General features: G+C 40.6%; 3 protein-coding genes and 1 pseudogene across 3 annotated transcripts in view; 2 read left to right on the top strand and 2 right to left on the bottom strand.

Moving 5' to 3' along the window:
* Positions 1–22408, bottom strand: part of LOC145462727 (uncharacterized) — a 179673-nt gene that overhangs the window by 148293 nt on the left and 8972 nt on the right. The window lies entirely within an intron of this gene.
* On the top strand, positions 1316–5610 carry LOC145462733 (uncharacterized; annotated as a pseudogene).
* On the top strand, positions 5621–15425 carry LOC145462729 (uncharacterized). The gene is made up of 7 exons (XM_081446323.1): positions 5621–9389; positions 9690–9725; positions 10145–10233; positions 11137–11259; positions 11722–11806; positions 11893–12039; positions 13913–15425. Exons 1-7 carry the CDS (start codon positions 6452–6454, stop codon positions 14089–14091), a joined length of 3597 nt encoding a protein of 1198 aa, XP_081302449.1. The 5' UTR covers positions 5621–6451; the 3' UTR covers positions 14092–15425.
* LOC145462757 (uncharacterized) lies at positions 15432–21689 on the bottom strand. Its single transcript, XM_081446349.1, has one exon. It carries the CDS (start codon positions 17204–17206, stop codon positions 16448–16450), a length of 759 nt encoding a protein of 252 aa, XP_081302475.1. The 5' UTR covers positions 17207–21689; the 3' UTR covers positions 15432–16447.

The raw sequence follows: 22408 nt of genomic DNA, 5'->3' as shown, positions 1-22408 counted from the left end.
TTAATTCATCACGAGTTTAAACAGTGAAACTGGGGACTAGAAAAACGAATGAATGATCGAATAAATGAATTTATTAGAAGTACAGCACTGAAACATGTTTTAGCATTTTGTTTTGTTGTATTTTTTTAATTGGATATAGTTTTACGAGGATATGATAGACCCCTGGAAAAGGAGAAATGGGATATTATTGCCAGCCGGTATCGCGCTTGAATTCTAAAATAAATTCAGTTCAGTTCAGCATTCAGATAACTGCGCCCCTTTTGAGCGATCGGAGGCTCAGTCACAACACGGTCCCTGCTGAGGTATCGGTTCGTGCATATGACGGTGGTAACCTCGTATGAGAACTAATCGTGGTCCGTGACTACTGTCCGTTTGGTAATAATGTGGTGCCAGCGCGCCAGACATTTGGCGGTAAGCCATGTGGAGCGGATAAACAGTCCCAATGACTGCATTTCTCGAAACTGTAAGGTGCATGTAGATACAATGTGATGCAGACAGCCGTCAGTCAGCATTGGCGGTTATCCTGGTGACAGTGCTCTGCTACTCTCTAACGCCATGGACGAAGCCAATGTAGTTTGCCCAAAGACTTCTGGTGGGAATCAGTTTCATCGTAAACTCAAAGTAGCCGATGAGAGCTTGCGCTGCAAGGGGAAAGAATCCGAGCTGACCGCGGTATCAGTGTATGCATGCAGTAAAAGATCAAAATGTTTGTCTGTGAAACTACTGGTGATACCGCTCACTGTAGTAGCTGGCCGGTATATTGTATATACCTCTAACCACAAATCTTTGTTATCGAGAACTTTATAATTAAAAGTTATCATGACGTACTACTATTTCCAAGAAAGGAGGGATTTGTCAAATAGATTTATTTCAGACACTACACAAACAATACCTTCACATTTTGTTGCGTACTGTATAATCTCTACTTATCAGACGTGAGGGAGGAACAATTTTATTTATATCTTAATTTGATTTGAAAACAACACATATTCTTGGAAAGAGTTGCTTTGGCTTGAAGATGATTCCACAAAGTATTCAAATATTCATATATGCAATTGATGACGCAATGATTTTCAAATATAACCGATTAATTGGAAAAAGGAAACATTAGAAGACACTAATATAAACCATAGGGAATCGTCTAATTTACTACTCTTAACTTCATGCAATCGAGCTGTTTGGTCAAATGAAAAGGTATTATTTACGAGTTAAGGCTGGTAAATCACTATTATAGCTTATAATTAATATATATGTGTTTCCTGCTTCAGGAAGCCTGGAGATTTCCTAGAATAATTGTTCTGATATTGTCTAGTCTCCCGCAAAAAAACATAAAAATTAAGGCACGGCAAATCCCTAGGAAAATAACAGGTTAATGCTGGGCACACCATTCAGCATGTTTATTTCATTTTCTATCTTACAATTAACTAAGAATAGAAGAAACTATAAAACCAAAAGGTAAGGCTAAAATGATTGATGCCGCGAAAAAAATAGAGGTCAAATTTAGCGCTGTGGACAATGCCTAACTAGACACATTAATATTTGTGTCTCGCTAACTGCTTGGCAAACAATCAAAATAGACAACGATTGACTGAAGCATTCATTAATTGTGAATTTAAGGAAAACATCCTGGTTTCTTGGGAAGTTCAAAGTACTAGTTCAAAACCTTCAAGTTGGTGCAGGTGTTTGACAAAGATAACATCCTGGTTTCTTGGAAAGTTCAAAGTACTTTAAAATCCTCCAATTTAGTGCAGGTGGTTGACGAGGATAAAAACGTTTGCCTGGATCGAACACGGTTTGAATTGAAGATGTGTTCTGACCCTACGAGTTAATTTCAGTTTGCATATAACGACTTTAAAAACGTCCTATTTGTGGAAAAAAGTATCTAGACAGCACACAATTTCAAAGAACCTTTAAGGGTTTTATAGCTTAAGAGCAATAAAGAACATGACAGCTGCCGATGCAGCTTCTTCTGCTGGCGCATCTGGATCATCTGTGTATGCTGTATCGGAAAAAAAAGACAAATGGAACAAGACTGGCACGATTACTGGTTGATGGAGGAACACATGTTCTTAGAAAGGTTTTACATTCTGTTCATCCACCCGCGACATTACACCACGTATTAAACAACAATCTTCCCAAGCTTCAGAGTCTGAAATCCAGGCGTGTAATATTCGATGACCAGTGGGAAAAGTTATTTCCTACTTCAGGTGATCCACCAGACTCGAAAACGTTCGACATAATACTGTTGCATTTATTGCTTCGTGAAATCTGTCATCTAACGGCGCCCCCAACTGGATGGCACAAAATGCCTGCGGATGGTGATGTCAGTCGTGAAACAAACATCGTCCGAATCAAATGCTTCAGGAATGAGCTGTGTCACAGTGTTTCCACCGGTATTCCTAATGGCGAATTCGAAGACAAGTGGAGCAAGATATCCACGTCTTTAGAGTCACTTGAAACTAGTGTCTACCGAAAGAAAATACAGGACCTGAAGGACGATCCCATCGATCACGACACTCGACGAGCGGTGGCGGAGCAAGTCGAACAGTGGAGGAGAGTGGAACAAAATGACGAGTCAGACGACGCTACTTCTTATCTTTGCAGCTTTCTTCCAGACAAAGTACCAGAGAAACTTATGTTTGGTCGTGAGAAAGAAATAAAGGAAGTCAAAGAAATTGTAGAAACTGGCACAGTGCCTGTTGTTCTGATAACCGGAGGACCGGGATTTGGAAAGACAACTGTGGCTAACGAAGTGGCTCATGAGCTAGCCAAACCAGAAAACGAGAGGACTGTCTTGTTTTGCAGTCTACTGACACAGAGATCCTTCACTGAAGTAGCCACAGAAATGATCCATTCACGCGGTACAATCCACACAAAAGCGCCAGAGAATCCGAAGCAGTGGCTCAAAGACTGGAGCAAGCAGATGCAAACGCAAGTTACGTTTGTCATCGACAATGCAGATGGTGTCCTTGAGTCGAAAGATCGAAGTTTGTTCCTAAACATCTTACGCGCGGTAAGAATATTGTCGAAGCAAAAGGTGACATTTGTCATAACTACAAGAAAAACATTTAAAGATCCCAATTTGCAGTTGAGGGAAGTAAGACTAAACCCGGTTTTAGCCGATGAGGCAAAACATATTCTTGTCTCTCAAATCTACGATAATGATATGCGAAATAAGCTTTGCAAGACAGAAAGATTAGTTGAGCTATGTGGCGGGATTCCATTGGCGCTTTGCATTGTTGGATCACTGCTCTCCGACTTCACGGAAGAAAAGCTAATAAAGCACCTGGAGGAGCAGCCTTTGACTGTTCTGAAAGACGATGAAACATCAGTAGAAAATGCAATCAAGACCTCATTTGACCTTCTGACTCAAGCTGAACATAAAGAAGCCTTCGTTCTCCTGTCTCTGCTCCCGGTTTCATTTACATCAGATGCCGCTGAGGCTGTTATGGAAGCATGCTCGATTCCTGGAACTGTGCCTGGTTCCATCCTTCGCTCCCTGAAAAACAGATCACTTCTCGAGCAACTAAGCCCCCGAATGTATCAGATGCATCCGCTTATTCAAGCTTTAGCAAAGAAGCTTGGTGATGCTGAGTATCCCCATCTTGTTACTGCGGGGGACAAATTGGCGTGTGCTCACTTTATGTCTCGCATGGCTGAAAATGCCAATAGGTACTGGAGTAAGAACACTTGCAGAGAGTCAGTTGAGGCATTTAACGCGGACAGGCACAATTTCGAGTATTTTCTTCAAATCTACGCTCAAAGAAGGGAAAAGAAAGATGTCGATATCGTGGAATCCTGTAAAACTTTTCTCGATGATTTTCCCCAAAAGTGCATGTATTTAGAAATGTGTGTTCTTCCGAGATTTTACATTTCCATCCTAGAAAGGTTGTTGGAAACGTTTGACTCGGAAACTCAACCAGTGCACAGAGTGGAACTTTTGTGCCTTCTTGGACATGAAGTTAGAAAAGTAGGCGACACAGCAAAGTACAATGCCTATATGGAGAAAGCCAGAAAGCTCTATGAAGAAAACGGTACTGATTTTGCGACAAAACCGTTATCAGAAGTCATTTATCTTCATAGCTATGCCCGATTTCTTTCAGAAAGCAAAGTACCAGATGAACCTAAAAAAGTTTACCTGAAATCACTGGAGATCTGCAAAGAAAAACTCCCTGAACATCCTGAAAGAGCAGCAACATTGCTATTTGCTGGACGACACGATAAACGTCGCAAGGAAAAGATTGAGGCTGACCAAAAGATCAAGCAAGCATGGCAGCTTTTCAACAAGTGTCTTGGTGAACATTTTATGACTGCACAGTGCCTAAAAGACTTTGCCGACTTACTTTTCTTCTCTGGAAACAAGACTGAACTGGATAGCGCACTATCGTATTACCAAAAGGCTCTAGAAATGATGAAAAAATTGGGGATGGATGGTCATAAAGAGAGTATTCTGACTCTAAAAAACTACGGAGCTTGCCACAAGAACAAAGGTAACTTTGAAGAAGCAAGAAATCTACTCGAAAAGGCGGAACGCGTTGCCGAGCGAAGACTAGATGAGGATCACATGTGGAAAGTCATGGTAAAAACTGAACAAGCTCTCTTGCATGAAGAAGAAGGAAAGGAAGACCAAATGGAGGTGGCGATGAAAGAAGGACTTCAAATGTGTTACAAACTCCGACAGACTGTAGAACAACTTGGCAACAAACATCTGATACGGAAAACTCTAAATCGCTATCCAAAGTTGTTTCCAAAAGAAAAATACCCTTGTTGAAAGGCACATGTGCCCTCTGTAACTCGAGCAGAAATAACTGAGGATAGGATAATTACTTCAGATGTAAACTGTCAAACTGACTTTTTAAAAGTAGCTTATCCTCTTTAGGATGAGTTGTATCACATGTTTGCCATATATAAGAACCGTTTTGTCGGCACTGTTATTACTACACGTTGGGCTGACTTTCACAATAATTACATTGCCGAAAGAAATGAACGAAGACCTATCTTTTACATAGGTTCGCTAATTTCTGTTTTATTTTAGAAAAAAAAACAAAGTCGTTATAACTTGAGCTATAAACTTACTTTATCTGCTGCGATGGAAAATACGAAAAGACACTGATCCTCACCTATGCAGTGGTATGCTAATATTAATTTTGTTCGCGTTACGATTGACGAAGATATTTTTCTCGGAAAAGTACTTTAGTTGTATAGCGTCTCTGAAAATTAAAACGTAGAGCTAGTGTAAGATGTCCGTTTCTGATGGAAATATAACCGCTGTCGTTATTAGGGTCGTCACGCAGCGCTTGCGTGACCACCCTAATAATGGCCGCGAAGGAGACTAAGCAGTTCGTGGGTGTCCTTCAAACAAAAATTCCTACACGCGCTCTTTTCAAAGAAATACCCACAAACTATGTATTAGTAGAAAGGTTATGAAACGTAGAATTTGTTTAAATTATGCTACATTTTAGTCTTTAATTTCGTAAGGCGGCGGAAGCGCGTAAATGCCAAAATGACAGAGTGAAGCGTTGCGTCGAACTATTGGGGAATGAAATACGATCGTTGATGCAAAATAACTGTGCAGTGTTAATAACAAAGCATCAATCGCTCAAATGGTGTCAGCATCAATATACAAGAGTATTTTTCCTGATATTGCCTAGGGAAGAATTTTAATCTGGCTACGACCGTGAAATGAAAGCATTATGGCGAAATGATGCAATGTCACTAACAGTATACAGTTTTGCGTCATTGGCTGTAGTCAGTAACCATGGCCATGCACGAGATAGAGCTTAGTTGTCGTCTATTGGTGGAAGCATTGACCACTGTCTAAAATAACAGGCTTATGCTAATTTGACTCGCGAGTTGAAAAAATCCTTCTTTCTCGGAAACTGAAAGTTCATTACCATCAAGTTATTTCCTAACAGCTTTGGACGACCTGGTTTGCCCGTTCTACCAACGCATTGATGGAATCTTATGGCAAAATATTTGTTCAAAGAAGTCAGACATTTGGGTAAAAATGAAAGCATTTATAGCGAAATCGAAGCAGGCGGAAAACAAATGTCGCTAGCAGTTTACAGTTTTCAATCATTGTCTGTAGTCGGTAACCATGGCCATGCACAAGAGCTCAGTGGTGTTCTATTGGTGGAAGCATTGACCCCTGTCTTAAATAAGAGAGGCATATGCTAATTGATTGACAAACGAGCTGAAACCAACTGTCGTCTTCCTCGGAAACTGAAAGTGCTTTATCATCAAGTAGTTTCTTGATATTTTAACACGTTTTACTAGAAACGAACCGAACGGATCTAACACATCTGATACACTTCGAAATGGACTTAGTGGCCCAGGCTGCAGCCATGTAAGTCATGTAAGGCTTAATTCGAACTTAGAGCTTGGAAATCATTTTGAAAACGACATTTATCGGAAAAGGTGCTTTGACAGTATATTATTTCGAGTAACAAACATGGCAGCTGCTGCCGCAGCTTCTTCTGCTGGATCATCGGTGTATGCTGTATCGGAGGAAAAGACGAATGGCACAAAACTGGCACGATTACTGGTTGATGTAGGAACACATGTTCTTAGAAAGGTTTTACATTCTGTTCATCCACTTGCGACATTACAGCACGTATTAAACAACAATTTTCGCAAGCTTCAAAGTCTGAAATTCAGACGTGCAATATTCGATGACCAGTGGGCAAAGCTATTTCCTACTTCAGGTGATCCACCAGACTCGAAAACGTTCGACATAACGCTGTTGCATTTATTGCTTCGTGAAATCTGTCATCTAACGGCGCCCCCAACTGGATGGCACAAAATGCCTGCGGATGGTGATACCAGTCGTGAAGCAAACATCGTCCGAATCAAATGCTTCAGGAATGAGCTGTGTCACAGTGTTTCCACCGGTATTCCTAATGGCGAATTCGAAGACAAGTGGAGCAAGATATCCACGTCTTTAGAGTCACTTGAAACTAGTGTCTACCGAAAGAAAATACAGGACCTGAAGGACGATCCCATCGATCACGACACTCGACGAGCGGTGGCGGAGCAAGTCGAACAGTGGAGGAGAGTGGAACAAAATGACGAGTCAGACGACGCTACTTCTTATCTTTGCAGCTTTCTTCCAGACAAAGTACCAGAGAAACTTATGTTTGGTCGTGAGAAAGAAATAAAGGAAGTCAAAGAAATTGTAGAAACTGGCACAGTGCCTGTTGTTCTGATAACCGGAGGACCGGGATTTGGAAAGACAACTGTGGCTAACGAAGTGGCTCATGAGTTAGCCAAACCAGAAAACGAGAGGACTGTCTTGTTTTGCAGTCTACTGACACAGAGATCCTTCACTGAAGTAGCCACAGAAATGATCCATTCATGCGGTACAATCCACACAAAGGCGCCAGAGAATCCGGAGCAGTGGCTCAAAGACTGGAGCAAACAGATGCAAACGCAAGTTACGTTTGTCCTCGACAATGCAGATGGTGTCCTTGAGTCGAAAGATCGAAGTTTGTTCCTAAACATCTTACGCGCGGTAAGAATGTTGTCGAAGCAAAAGGTGACATTTGTCATAACTACAAGAAAAACATTTAAAGATCCCAATTTGCAGTTGAGGGAAGTAAGACTAAACCCGGTTTTAGCCGATGAGGCGAAACGTATTCTTGTCTCTCGAATCTACGATCATCATATGCGAAATAAGCTTTGCAAGACAGAAAGATTAGTTGAGCTATGTGGCGGGATTCCATTGGCGCTTTGCATTGTTGGATCACTGCTCTCCGACTTCACGGAAGAAAAGCTAATAAAGCACCTGGAGGAGCAGCCTTTGACTGTTCTGAAAGACGATGAAACATCAGTAGAAAATGCAATCAAGACCTCATTTGACCTTCTGACTCAAGCTGAACATAAAGAAGCCTTCGTTCTTCTGTCTCTGTTGCCGGGTTCATTTAAATCAGATGCTGCTGAGGCTGTTTTGGAAGCATGCTCGATTCCTGGAACTCTGCCTGGATCCATCCTTCGCTCCCTGAAAAACAGATCACTTCTCGAGCAACCAAGCCCCCGAATGTATCAGATGCATCCGCTTATTCAAGCTTTAGCAAAGAAGCTTGGTGATGCTGAGTATCCCCATCTTGTTGCTGCGGGGGACAAATTGGCGTGTGCTCACTTTATGTCTCGCCTGGCTGAAAATGCCAATAGGTACTGGAGTAAGAACACTTGCAGAGAGTCAGTTGAGGCATTTAACGCGGACAGGCACAATTTCGAGTATTTTCTTCAAATCTACGCTCAAGGAAGGGAAAAGAAGGATGGCGATATCGTGGAATCCTGTAAAACTTTTCTCGATGATTTTCCCCAAAAGTGCATGTATTTAGAAATGTGTGTTCTTCCGAGATTTTACATTTCCATCCTAGAAAGGTTGTTGGAAACGTTTGACTCGGAAACTCAACCAGTGCACAGAGTGGAACTTTTGTGCCTTCTTGGGCATGAAGTTAGAAAAGTAGGCGACACAGCAAAGTACATTTCCTATATGGAGAAAGCCAGAAAGCTCTATGAAGAAAATGGTACTGATTTTGCGACAAAACCGTTATCAGAAGTCATTTATCTTCATAGCTATGCCCGATTTCTTTCAGAAAGCAAAGTACCAGATGAACCTAAAAAAGTTTACCTGAAATCACTGGAGATCTGCAAAGAAAAACTCCCTGAACATCCTGAAAGAGCAGCAACATTGCTATTTGCTGGACGACACGATAAACGTCGCAAGGAAACGATTGAGGCTGACCAAAAGATCAAGCAAGCATGGCAGCTTTTCAACAAGTGTCTTGGTGAACATTTCATGACTGCACAGTGCCTAAAAGACTTTGCCGACTTACTTTTCTTCTCTGGAAACAAGACTGAACTGGATAGAGCTCTATCGTATTACCAAAAGGCTCTAGAAATGATGGAAAAATTGGGGATGGATGGTCATAAAGAGAGTATTCTGACTCTAAAAAACTACGGAATTTGCCACAAGAAGAAAGGTAACTTTGAAGAAGCAAGAAATCTACTCGAAAAGGCAGAGCGCGTTGCCGAGATAGAACTAGATAAGGATCACAAGTGGAAAATCATGGTGAAGATTCAACAAGCTCTTTTGTATGAAAAAGAAGGAAAGAAAGACCAAATGGAGGAGGCGCTGAAAGGAGGAATTCAAATGTGTTACAGACTCGGACAGACGGCTGTAGAAAAACATGGCTCCGAGTTACTGAAAATTCTAAATCGTCATCCAAACTCTAAACTCCAAACCGAAGTACACCGTCTGACGACTGAACCAATTGATCATGAGGGACTTTCGATGGGCAAAAGGCTAAAGCAACCAATAGATGAGATGGGCAATAGAGACAAGATTCATCATCCACAGTCGTTCCCGGGGAGAGAATTTCCAAGTAAGTGACAGTTTCCAGAGTTTTAAATCAGTGTTCCTCTTGGTGCAATGCAATGGTTTGCCTAGTGGGAAGGTATTCTTTAAAAGACGGTTTGTCTATCTTCCCTTAAGTTTGAAAAGTTTGAAATTCCTCGCGTTTCGAGGGATTGCAATTTGAAAGGATATCGTAGCAGCGTTAACGGTGGACTCCCGTAAGTTTATTTCTTTGTCTGGTTGTTGCAAAATAATTGTGCCTGAGACCGAGGTACATTGATGTTATTGTGATTCCTATATGCAGTCATGTTCTTGTTCTTATTTTCAGGGAATTTGCGTGGTCCAGATGGTCGATCCAGCAGAGGTCAGTGACAAGTAATCAAGAACCACTTCAGCGTTAGATATAGAAATAGATCATAGATGTAAATTTAATTTTTGGCAGCTATTTCCTGTCTAGTTAAAATTTAATTCGACTGTTTACTTTGTGTCCATTTAGGGGCCTCTGGATAAAGCCCTAACAATCTCCACAAAATGAATTCTTCCAGTACCACCTCTCACCACGGGGAGAATCTGTCTTTTGCACAGGTTTGCCGGTGGTTGGAATATCCCGCCCGTATAGTAATCGGAAATTTCGAAAAATTTCCCATGTATTTAGAGGCTGTTGCCGCCATAACTAATCCTATTAATCTGACGGATATCAAACTTGTCTCAACCGTTTTCCACCCGAGCATCAAAGAGAGAAAACGGACTTGGAGAAAGCCTAACAATTTCATTGTTCTTTAGGAAATGTTTACAGTCAAGACAGTCGGCGCAATGTTCCACAGGGTGATGACTCCTGGACAGCTGTGGGCAGAGGACAGAGAAAAGCAACTGTAATATGTTAATTTGTTTATCATATCAAACGCGAGGCTGTATGTCATCCCGATAATCAATATTATATGAGAAATGAGACTTGATTAAATAAGCCGTTACAAAGCTTCTTATTTTAATCCAAAATCTAGCGCTAGTAACAACGGAAAGGTACTGGAGAAAAAAAAGAACATGCTGCGCGAGGTTTGTTTGTCGATGACTCCTTGCGATCAAGTACTGTAAAGTATGTTATCAACAATGTACACTAAAAACTTGTTCAAATTTCTCTGAGACACCTTAAACGATTAGGAACAAACAGATCAAATTTGGGGCGAAAAAGGTGAAGTAGGTTTTATTTCTCTCCGTACTTATAAAGAGTCTGGGTGACTTACGGTTTGAGCTGACACGGTGTTCGAACGTGTTGAAACATACTGTGATCGCGACCCCCTTGCAATGGAGCAAATTTCTACTTGGTCAACCTTTGCTCTAACGTTATTTGTTATTGTCAAACAGCTCGCTAAGCGCACAAATGCATATGCGCATGTTATTTACTGATATGACACTCCCCTGCTTCTCGTCACCATTTTCCCCGCAGCGATTCATAAATAACGTTTTGAAAAACTTGAGCAAAAAAACTTGTTACAAATCTGTTGTTTGTAACCTGCATAGAGGTGTTTTAATTCTGCTTTATTTTAAGGCTTTGTTCGATTATATTTTTATCTCAACTCCTTCGAAAGAAGGCAACGCAATGGTCAATTAAGCAATTGCTGTCAAATGAAACATGTTTGCCCTTAATAGGCGCCTTCCTCAGTGATTGGACAGTTAGTAGTCAATATGTCTGTCCACCGTTGGGCTCCTATCTGGCTCTTTGCATTAATATCTTTATCTGTTTGTAGAATATCAATATTGAATTTTGCCTTGAGCAGGGCAATTCGGCATCACAGATCACTGCTTCGTCCAGTCGAAACTTTGATGGAATTCAGGAAGAACTTAGGACTCTTCTATTGGAGAAGAAAGCTCCAGACGAAGAAGTATTCGAATGGATCAATGTAAGTGTGTTGCATCAAAAAAGTATAAGTGAGAAATGTCGTATCATTGTTGTTTCTCGATTACATGAAAACGCCGTCTGATTTCTTATTAACACCGGGTCTCTAAGGTAGAGCTGTAAATATTGTATCACTGTATTTTCTCGATATAATGCCGGGCAAAATAAGCTTCTGGATTAATGGCAAGATATCATGATGGCTACCCGTTCGATTTAAGGTGCGCGCGCTTCGCGCTTGGGCCTTAAATCGGGAAAAAACCTCGGACCGTAACTTACAGTATGGACCGAGAAGACGAGGTTAGTAAAAGGTATATCAGTAGCAGGTTATGTTGGAGTATCGTCATCAGCTAGCACCATCCTAAGCAGGCCAATCAACTCATATCAATTCTTCCCTAATGCCGTGCAAAGATATGTGCATTTTATGGTGATAAAAGTCAATGTGGCTGACTTATTTCCTTTTCGCTAGGAAAATCTTAATCCAGCGGATACCAGAAAGATTCCGTTCATTAGAGCTCTGGTAACGATTGTCTGTGAAGACGCAATGGATAGAGGTAAGTTACCACGGTTGCGGGTTTGGCTGTTCTGCTTAGTGAAAACATTCTCTTACTTATTTGCTTTCCTTTGTTATCTCCAAAAGAAGACGGAGGCCATTGTAAATGCAATCTTGGTCGCTTGAAGAGCAGAAGAAATCTCCTCCGAAAGTATATTGACGACGATACCAATCTAGAGCTCCAAGCTCTTTTTGCGGTACAGGCACTCTTTGTCCAGCTGGACTACCCACCAGGTACAAATGTATAAACTTGTTGCTTATCTACGATCTTGTCCCGTTTAACAGTCTATTTTAATTTGCTGCGTGATTTAATCGAGATAACAGCTCAAGAATAAGCTGCGCACTGAATTACTCCTCTACAAATTTCCGTGCGAGCAAAAACTAAGTGTATCGAGCTTTATGCAGGCCACATTCGCGAATTCTAGTTTAACCTCCAGTAACTTCCGCTACGATGTTCTGAGAAGCAGGACCTTAGAGAGTCTGGAAACGAAATATTTCATGGATTTTGGGGCAAGGTCCAGTAAGGTGACTCGGTGTGTGTGAGTTGAACTTTTCTGTGAAGCTTTTACTTTCAAATCATTAGAAAGGTCTAGCAATCTGATTTCTCATTTTGAAACAAAATATCGAAAGTGATAAAATTCTGAATTTAAGTTGTCTCCTCGCCTCTGGTTGGCCTCTCTCTCGGGAAATGAGAGACTAGAGGGGACGGCTGAAATACAGGTGATGGCAAACAATTAATAAAGTTTCTTCTGAAAGAAGTCTCACATGGTACCGGCTTTGTGTTTGCTGTTACAAGATCGATCTTGAAGCAGAGCTAACTCAACTCTTGAAATCTATTTTTTGCCACGTCTTTTAAGCAGCAATCGCAGAACACTATTGGATTCTTTTTAGCGGATCCCCATACTCATATAGGAAAGAAAAGGAAACCCACGAGTTTATTTTCTCATGGTTATCATGGCTAGCGGTATTGCTCGTGGGCGCGTACGCACGACGGCGACGGCGACGGAGTCGCGCAACATGGCGGCCATACTCCAAATAATAGTTTGACAGAGATATGCAGCCTTGGTTTACCGTGTACTTCTTTGATATTGGACATCCAAGTTATGATCAATTGACACCTGTCAAAACAAGGTATCCGCTGACCAGTATCACGTGACCACATCGCGAGCTCAAGTATACAGCTCATCGAGGTTGCGTGTTTTTTTAAAGTTGACCGCTGACCAAGTTCTGGTTTTCGAATAGATCGCGGGCTCATCCCAGGTTAACTTGTTGAAAACAGGGCAGGATTGTTCGGAAGCCGGTTAAAGCTAACCCAGGATTAAAAGTTAACCGAATTATAACTTTTTCTTCTATGCAAATGTTTTTTGCTGCTTTGTTTTGTGTATATAGTGATTATTAAAACTCAAAACAGAAGGCCAAGCAATATGCACAAAACCTCAACACAGTTACGAAACTCAAATCAAAATTCCATTTTTTCCTGGGTTAACTTAATTTGGAAGAAACAAAACACAAACCGCGGTGATAAACATGGAACCAAAACGCATGTTAAACAAAGTTAATTTCCTTGACGTTTCGTATGTACAACATACATCTTCAGAAGTGACCGTTAAGTAGTTTATCACCGCGGTTTGTGTTTTGTTTCTTCTAAAGCTACGATGGCCAAGGAAAAAGAGTTTTTATAACTTAATTTGGCTCTGAACAACCCGGCCCAGGAGCTACGCTTTTAGGCTGGCCTAAATCTATATATTATTTGATGCATGTTGGAAATGGCAAATTATACCCATGGCTCCCTCTCTCTATCATTGGTGCAGCGATATTTTATAAGCCGCACTCTCGAAAGTAGAAAGCCTCTTACGCAGACGCTCAATAGGCTCGTCACGCAATCTTTGGGGGAGGAGGATTGCGTGACGAGCCCAGAAAGTAGACGGCATTTTGAGGCCCTTCGGATGTACCATATCACGGCTCGGCGACCCACCCAGCCCCGCTTTAGCGATCTGTGTTTGGTGCACGAAACTTCTAACGAAACGTTGTATACGTATTCTGTTTCTTGGGAGGCTGGTATCTTTTTTTCGTTTAATCGATTTTTTTTTTTTTTTAACTCATCCAGGTTTCATCAAGACGTATTTTGACAGTTTGTATGACGAGGAGATCATCACAGAGGAATCATTCAACACCTGGGAAAGCAGTGTTGAAGAGGAACGAGGCAAGGGCGTGGCCATAGTCGCCAGTGCTGAATTCTTCCGCTGGCTTAGAAGCGCAGCTGAAGAGCCTGGTGAGGAGAGTTAAGAAATTCATCGCGAAGTTGAATAACTGGCACTTAAAAATGCATTCAGTGATCGCATGAAACTTCAAGAGCAGATATACACCGTGAAATCCTGGTGTTTAGTTTCTGCGTTTTCATTTAATTTTTTTGTGGGATTTTTGGGTGGTGACGAATAAACCTTAGCCTTAATTAACGTTTTATAATGAGTACTTTACTCTTTACTCTTTACTCTCGACCACCAAAACAAATGCACGGTTATCAAGTTCAAATAACGTTTGCCAAATTGGAACATTTTAAATTATACGTACAGTTTACATAAAGATCAGGTTTTAATCTTATCTCAATCTACGCTACAGCTGCTGCTGTTGTTTTTAGTCGGAGGAGATACGTTTTCTGTGGCCAGACTGACTCGTCCCCAGTCGTCTTTTTGAAATCTCATACAGCGCGTGCGGAACGGGGCGAGTTGGGAGCGCAGGATGAGATCATCACCCCTTGCTCACCTTTGTGCCACGTGTATAAAGACGACTGGTGACGAGTCAGATAACCAGACTGATGCGTTTATTACCAGATTCATACAGAGCAGCTTTCACGAGAATGTCGAGATTAATTGCATTTGCTTTGGTTTGCATTACAACGCTAAGCGAATGGCTTAAAAAAAACTCGTGCCACATCGTCATGCAATCAAAAGAAAAACCAAAACCAATTATTACTCGCACGCAAACGTTTTCCCGCGCTTCGCGTCAGCGAATGTGTTTGCTTCGTGGCTTGATTGGTTCATTGGATTGTCTGTATGCTTTGTGATTGGCCAGAGCGAATTCTTTAGTTTTGGTTTCAAGATACTCGGTTGAAAACTGCTTTATGGAAAGCGGGCTCTTATAAGTAGTTTTTACTGTATATTGTTCAGTAGTCTATTATGTGCAATTTTCACTACTAATGCATGGTTAGCAGTGAACAGTCAGGCGTGCTTAAGTTCACGCGAAAGGCATTCTTTTCGGCAATAGGCGATGTTCGGGTTTGTTGTCATTTGTTCCTTTTTTTGATTTATCACGAGTTTAAACAATGAAACTACAGTAGGGAAAAGGAAAAGGAATTAATTAATTAGAAGAACAGCATTGAAACATGTTTTAGCATGTTATGTTATTTTAAGTGGAGTTTTACGATGATAGGTAGACCACTGGCAAAGGAAAAATTAGATTTATTTGCCGGGGTGTATCGCGCTGGAATTTTAAAGCAGTTACAATTCAGTTCAGCAGTTCACCCGAGGCCCAAGCGATAGATAAAGAAAAGAGAAACGAAAATCGAGGGATATGATTTTTTAATTCAGCGGCCTGACATACATTTGCTCTAACTCCATCCCCCCCCCCCCCCCCCCGCCTCCGTGCCCAAACTCGAGCATAGGAGCATATAGATCGTTTTCACGTGACGTCGTCACTTTCTAAAATCCAAAACTAAAGAGCCACCAAAGTTTTTATCCTCGTCCGGCATAAGAGGCGGTATATTTATATCCGTTTACAGTTTCACAGCTCAATAACGTGCTTCGTTTGGAATCCAGAGCATTTTGAATTTCAGGGTTATGGAGATGCGTGACCCAAGGCTACGATCGAAGTTCGTCGAAAAATACATATTTATCTCATGATTTTGAGCCTTTTTAGAAGTTAGAGCATTAGGAAAAGTGCTTATGTAAATGCTTGTTTGATCAGTACTGATAATCAGTCGCCTAGATAGCCAAAGGAAGTTCCAGATGTTTACACTATTTTCCGGCCGCCATATTGGTGTACCACGGAGGTACACCAACATGGCGTTTTCATACTGGGCTCTGTAAATATCTGTGAAACATTTCGACGAATATCTGAAGTTTGGGGAAACACACAGGCCTAAAACTTGGAGAAGTGTCTTATTTAGTTATCTTCTATAACATCATAGTTTCATAGCTTTTTCCAAAAAAATGGTTTTCGATTTATTTTTTTATTGCGTGACAGTGAAAACGATCTATTAGTCAAAGTGATTTAAATTTGTTTGAATTTGTTACTCGAGATTAATTGACCTCCAACTGTGAATCGTCTGAATAAGTTGTTAGAAGTATATTCGAGGACGAAATAATTATGTCTTACCGCAAAATAACTGACTAGCCCTATGTCAGAACGTGTAGAACAACTGTGGATAGGTTTTGAATAAAAATTATAATTCTTGTGCGTCAACTTAGATGTTACCATGGTAATCTGTATTTTCAGTCTGCCTTCTGTACACTCTCTCTTGATAACAAGATAACCAATCATGCGGTATATTATGTTTCCCACCTCAAAATTAATCTTTATCGATAAAATAAAAAAATATACATGGATTGTTGTTTCTCCTTCAAGTCTTATGTCAGGGAAAATTTTATTCCGCAGTTAAATCAACGGGTTCGCTTTTGACACTTTCGGGTTGAATTTTACGCAGTGCAACATCGCCTGGAACAACATCCTTGTGAAAACCCAGATCTATTGAAGGCGCTCCGGACTTTGCCAGCGGTAGCTGTTCGGATTTCACGTAAACCTCGCTGCCGAAATATTTGATCGGTTCTTCGCATCGGTGCTCGGTCCTTCGCCTGAGTAGAGGCAGTAACAGGGCCACAGAAATGAGCAAACCTCCGATAGAGAGGACTGAAAGTCCTGAAATGACAAAAATATCAATGAAAAGATTGATCTGATGCAGTTCTTTTCTTTCCTCGTGCGACACATGGGAGTGGCGACTTTTTTGAGGCTTTTGAGGCACCATAAACCCCATCAGAATTGCTATGACCCCGATTATCAACAGTACACAACCACAAGCCACTCCCCAGTTACAACATTCAGATGATTGCGCTCCTTTTGAGCGATCGGGGGCGCAGTCACAACACGGTCCCTGCTGGGGTATCGGTTCGTACATATGACGGTGGTACCCTCGTATGAGACCTAATCGTGGACCGTGACTACTGTCCGTTTGGTAATAATATGGTGCCAACGCGCCAGAATTTTCGCGGTAAGCCGAGTGGAGCGGATAAACAGTCCCGTTAACTCCATTGTTCGCCGCTCTGTGGCTTGAATAAAAATCGACATTGTTTGTCGCCGTAGCTTGGTGTGTGATAGATTGATATCTCCTTTCTTGATCGTGGGTCATTTTGCATATTTCTTGCGGAGCGATCTTGCATGATCAATATGTCGCTGGCGCCATCTGTTAGGGCGAGGACTTCATCCTCGCGTTTTCAGAGCAGTAGAGTTAACACAGAGAAACAGGTGAATTTAAAAGACGATAATCGTGTTGCCATTGCGGAACTAGGCCCATCCCATGTAAAGTGTTTGCCGCGGTTGCCTTCGGTCGGAGATCGGCGCCAGTTGAAATAAAATAATCTCGGTCTTTTTCAGAAAAAGGAAAAAAAATCCGTCGCAATCAGTGGAAAAAATGGTTCCTTCTGTGACTTGACTACGCCTTTAAAGAGTGGGAAAAGCCCGGAGTGTTTAAACAAGCTACGAACGTCTTGTAGCTCCGTGAATGTATATTCTCGTTTTTCCTGTTAAATGATAATAACTGATGGGAAAGCATATCTCCATAGCGCCTTCAAGCCCTTACTGGTATTTACCCGCATGCCAGTTGAATAATTCATGATATCTCATAATAATGTCAGTGAAACAGTGATCTGATTGGTCTGTTGTACAGTAGACAATAGGTCCATTTGGTCAATTTTATTGGGTTAATGTTTGTTCAGATGAAAGAATATAAAACTAGTATTTCTCTATCTTTGTTGCTAAAGCTGCCAAAATAGACAGCAGACGGCCTTCACAATTATCTATTCAAACTTTTGGTGAAGACAACGTAAAAAAAAAAAAGAATTCTTGAGTAGTTAAAAATAGGGTATAATTACATACTATATCAAAGAGTTTAAATTAAGTTTGAACTAGAAGTGTATGTATCATTTCAAAATAAGAAAAAATTTAAATTAACCGACCAAAATCAATCAAAAAATTAAAAGAAATGTACTTTGCTTAATTCTCAGCGTTGGATATTTGACACTATGCCATAAGAACAGCTGGTAATGTTTCTGCCACTTGAGCTGCGAAATATTTTAAGTTAGGAATTGCCGAATCGATTGCTGAGCTGACAAGTGCCAAAATGTGTTAGCCTCTTCCGATCCCTATATGACCGAATACACCAAATAAGTGCAATGGAGATTGAGTGGGTATTTGGTCTTTGGATCAATCGGAGGTCAGTAGACGACAATGCAACATACAGGTTGCTCGAATAACTCGATTGAAGATTTCTTAACTTTGCTTATGAACAATAAATATCCCCTTGTCTCCTTAACAATAAATTAACTCATTTTAAAACTAACAAATGTTTCCCGACGTCTTACTAGCCTCAATTTAATTAAATTTTTCTCTATAAGTCTAGTACCCATAAAGAGAAGGTGAAGCTCCGGGACCGAGAGACTTTGAGGAAGTCTGTTTAAAAAAAAAAATTAAAAAAAATAAAAAAAATAGAGGAAATAGTGTCTCTTTGTTCATCTGGACGAGGCACCAAACTAGTGAGAATTTTTCTGAGAATCCACGAAGCAATGGAAATATTTGATTGTCCACATAACATCGGCATATTTAGAATGACTGTGACGCAAAAAAATTCAATTTTATAATGTCGTAGGCAAATTTGTTCACTCATCACAAAAGCAGTAAGACGGTTTTTGCTCTCTTTGTTAGTCCTGAGGATATTGTGGCACAATTTAAGTTACTGTAGCCATGATAGTAACAAAACTGAAGCATAATGAGGACAATATAAAAACAGATACCGATATAACGTAGGATGATTTCTTTTAAAAGTGTGACTATATTTCGGCCGGCCAAACCAGCCTTCATCAGGTACGAAGAGAATTTTACATTGGAAGGGGTGTTTTTGTAGTAAATTTGCGTAATACGGGAAAAACGGTAAACTAAATATTAACTGATTGAAGATAATGAGGTAAAATGAAATGATGCATTGCATAATAATATGTTTCTTCGCGGATTGGGATCAATTGTTCTGGCTTTTTGAATTCAAAAAGCTTCCGTGGACTTCCGTGGCCTTGCGGACTGAGTATCGCTTTGAAAAGATTCTCCCCCCAGAAACGATTTTTTAGCATAAGGTGGACGACCCTCGTTTCTCGTTATCTCAAACATTCCAAATAAAATTAAAGAGGAAAATTGTTCGTTCTAAAAAATTATGTTATGAGACAGTATAAATGATTGTGCACAGCTTGCCGGTTTCACAACATATTTTCGTGCAACGTATAAAGAGAAACATATCTTTAAAACTGCGGGAACACACTTACGTCAGATGGCTAGTGCAAATTTTTGCGGGGGTGTCATATTTTTGAGGAAATCGTGGGAAAGTTTTATGCGGTTTCAAGGTCACGAGCTGACGTCATGTACGGCTGCATTGTATATTGGTTTTCCTTGGAAATCAAGATGGCGGAAAAGTGTAAAATGGAGATATGCTGTGTTCAGCTGAGAGCTGTAATTGTTTTGGCACAGTCCTGATCCCAAACGTCCCAATCACCACCTAATGTGATCGGAAATTACGTCGACGACATTATCGGGAAATTTTTGTTGGCCCCAACACCACTTGAGCCTTCGAATGACGGAGTCGCTAGTAGCCAGCGGAGCCTTACATGAGAAGTGTAGGAATGATTGCACCAAAAGCGAAGTCGGACGTCTGAGAATCAGGCTTACTTCAGGTACTGCATCCCGCAGTTCCCTCCTGCTTCGTTTTCAATTTTTCACACCACATCGTCTCTTCTCACCATGTCAGTGAGCGCATAAGGTCGTCATCATTCTGTCACATGTCATGACATCAAGTGGCTCTTCAGGCTCCCAATCTTCATTTTTGACGGTGAGTATGATCGAGCACGATATTTGTTTCTGAGCTTCTTTAACCCGAAGACACTGGTACATGTTTTCTGGTTGTGTTTTCCATGCTCGGACATTGCTAGAGGCCATCAAGGCTTATAAAGGCTTTATGAAGTAAGTTAAATCGACGAAACTTAGCCGGTTTTCACTTCGGAATAGACTGCAAGTAAGCCTATTGAAGCACAAGGAAAGAACAAAACGAAACTATTGAAATTATTTCAGTGGTCTTCTTGAGCTTGTGTTTGTGCTTTTGTCAATGGTTCAGTTGATTCCGTTTCCACCGCGAAATGAGTACTCATGTTACTACAGACAACGAAATATGTGTTTTTGATTTTAATTTAATAAACTCTTAAAACCAGCAACGTATAAATTTAATAATATCACAACTTTACTTGCGTAGACGCAGTTGTAAGGCCTAAATATCTGTCGTAAATTTTTATTACTTAGCTAGTGGGCAAGTTCTAAATGGAAATGGGCCATACATTTCTGGAAAAGCAACTGAACTGCCAAACTTTTATCGGGGTACTAGTTTCAACTCATCTAATTAGCTTAAATGACGACCTGGTAAGGTATTGAATACAATGGACCATATGTGAAGTTTTTGTCAGGCCCCGTTTACAAGCAGGTAAGGTACCCTAGTACTAGGGGTACCCTAACAAGGGGGTCAAAGATAGCCCAGGGGTCAAAGATAGCCCGCGTTTACAAAGTGTTTCAGGTAGGGTTACCCTACTGCCCGGGACAACTCTAGCCGGTCACCCTTTAGTTTGGTTAACCAAGTAAATAATACACACAATCGATAAAAATTTGGTGCCAAAACCTATTTTCACTTGAATTACGTGGTTTATCACTTCCACTGAAATCATTTCAATTTCTAAGCTGAGTTGAAATCAAAGAGATGTTTTTCTTTAGTAAGGGATGAATTTGACAGCAAAACTATAAACAATTCTGCAATGGAATATTTTGGCGACAGTCGGCGACAAACATTATTTCGAAAATTTTTTTCGCAAAAGCACCAAAAGCCGTTATTCGAATTTTTTCCTATCCAAAGCAAAACTAAAACAAAATACGAATTGACACGATGTTTGTTAAGTCATAATTTCTTTGTTTTGCCGGTATTTTTGTTTTAATCACATTTTGTTTCTTGTAACCCAAATAAAGTTTTCCCGGGTCGGCGAGTTGTCCCTAGCAGAACCCGTTTACAAGGCAGGCAGCGTTACGCCAGTGCTACCTCCCTCTAAACAGGGCCTAAATTCTGATCATCACAAACACGAACAGCAAAATACATCGATAATTCAAGAAAAAGCGTCTTAAAAATAAGAGTAATTCTATCTTCAACTTGAGAGATCCTATATCATATTTTGAGGAATGTATTGCGTTACTCAAATCTGAGAGCAGCATGACAGTCACGTGACGCACACAAACAAACAGTATTTAAAATATTTGAAATCCTGCACACTTTACTTTTAAAATGAAGAATTCACTATTTCTGGCCTACTGTTTAAACTCTTTCAGGAACAAATAGATCAAAATCTGATTTCCCAGATCGGGGTGGTCTGATGTGCTTTCACGCATGACCAATGCTATGTTTTAAGAAAGGACAAAAACTTTTCCGCTGGCAATATTTTGTTAATTTTACCGCGGTGTCCCTTTAATATCCTTGAGACAGAAAAATTCGCTTTCAAAAGCATGCTGAATGTCAAGCCAGATTAAATGTTTGAAAGATCTGGTCGTAGATGAATACCGTCATAAGGTTTATAATTAAAGAACAGTCAGGGCTGTTTTGAAAAACATGCGCAAAGTATTTAAGCTTAATACAGTATTTCGGATTTTCTTTGATATACCAGCGACTTAGATATCAAACTCAAAAATTTACTGAAAATCAGTCTTCTAAAATCGTATTTCTTCGTTCAACACTACTGCTGTTCCAACTGAAAATGTTGAATACACTTTAGCGCAATACGGTAGTTGTACATCGATTGCTGGTCGAGGTAAACATTAAGACTAAAAGCTAAATAGATTACGCGACTAACTGCAGTGCAAGCTCTTTCCAGATAATCGTATTTGTTCTACAAACACTGGCAACCAACTCAGGCATACTAAGTGATAATAAATGTAAGCCTGCCATCTGGTCCAAGTCTTCCTTACCCTTTGCGAATTCCCGTAAGAGTTTTCTGCAAATTTTCGATGTACAAGCATGCCTCTCGTATGGTCTGCAGCTTCGTGATTCGCTTGTTTCCTCGTAAAGACGGAATTAATTCTTTCAGTTTCTTGTACGCAATCTGTTCGGCCTCGGTTCTTTGCTTATCTTTGACGGAATTTCGCTTACGCTTTTTCGTAGGCGTCTGCTGGTTAGGAACGATTCTTGTTTCACCAAATTTCGAATTCGCCATCTTTGACACTTCTGTTTGACTTTTTAGGTAAACAAAGTCTGGATTAATTCCTGGTA

This window comes from Orbicella franksi, chromosome 12 (genome assembly GCF_964199315.1).
Source record: "Orbicella franksi chromosome 12, jaOrbFran1.1, whole genome shotgun sequence".
Taxonomy (NCBI): Eukaryota; Metazoa; Cnidaria; class Anthozoa; order Scleractinia; family Merulinidae; genus Orbicella; species Orbicella franksi.
The sequence above is the reverse complement of the archived record's forward strand: the minus strand, read 5'-3'. Positions and strand labels throughout refer to the sequence as shown.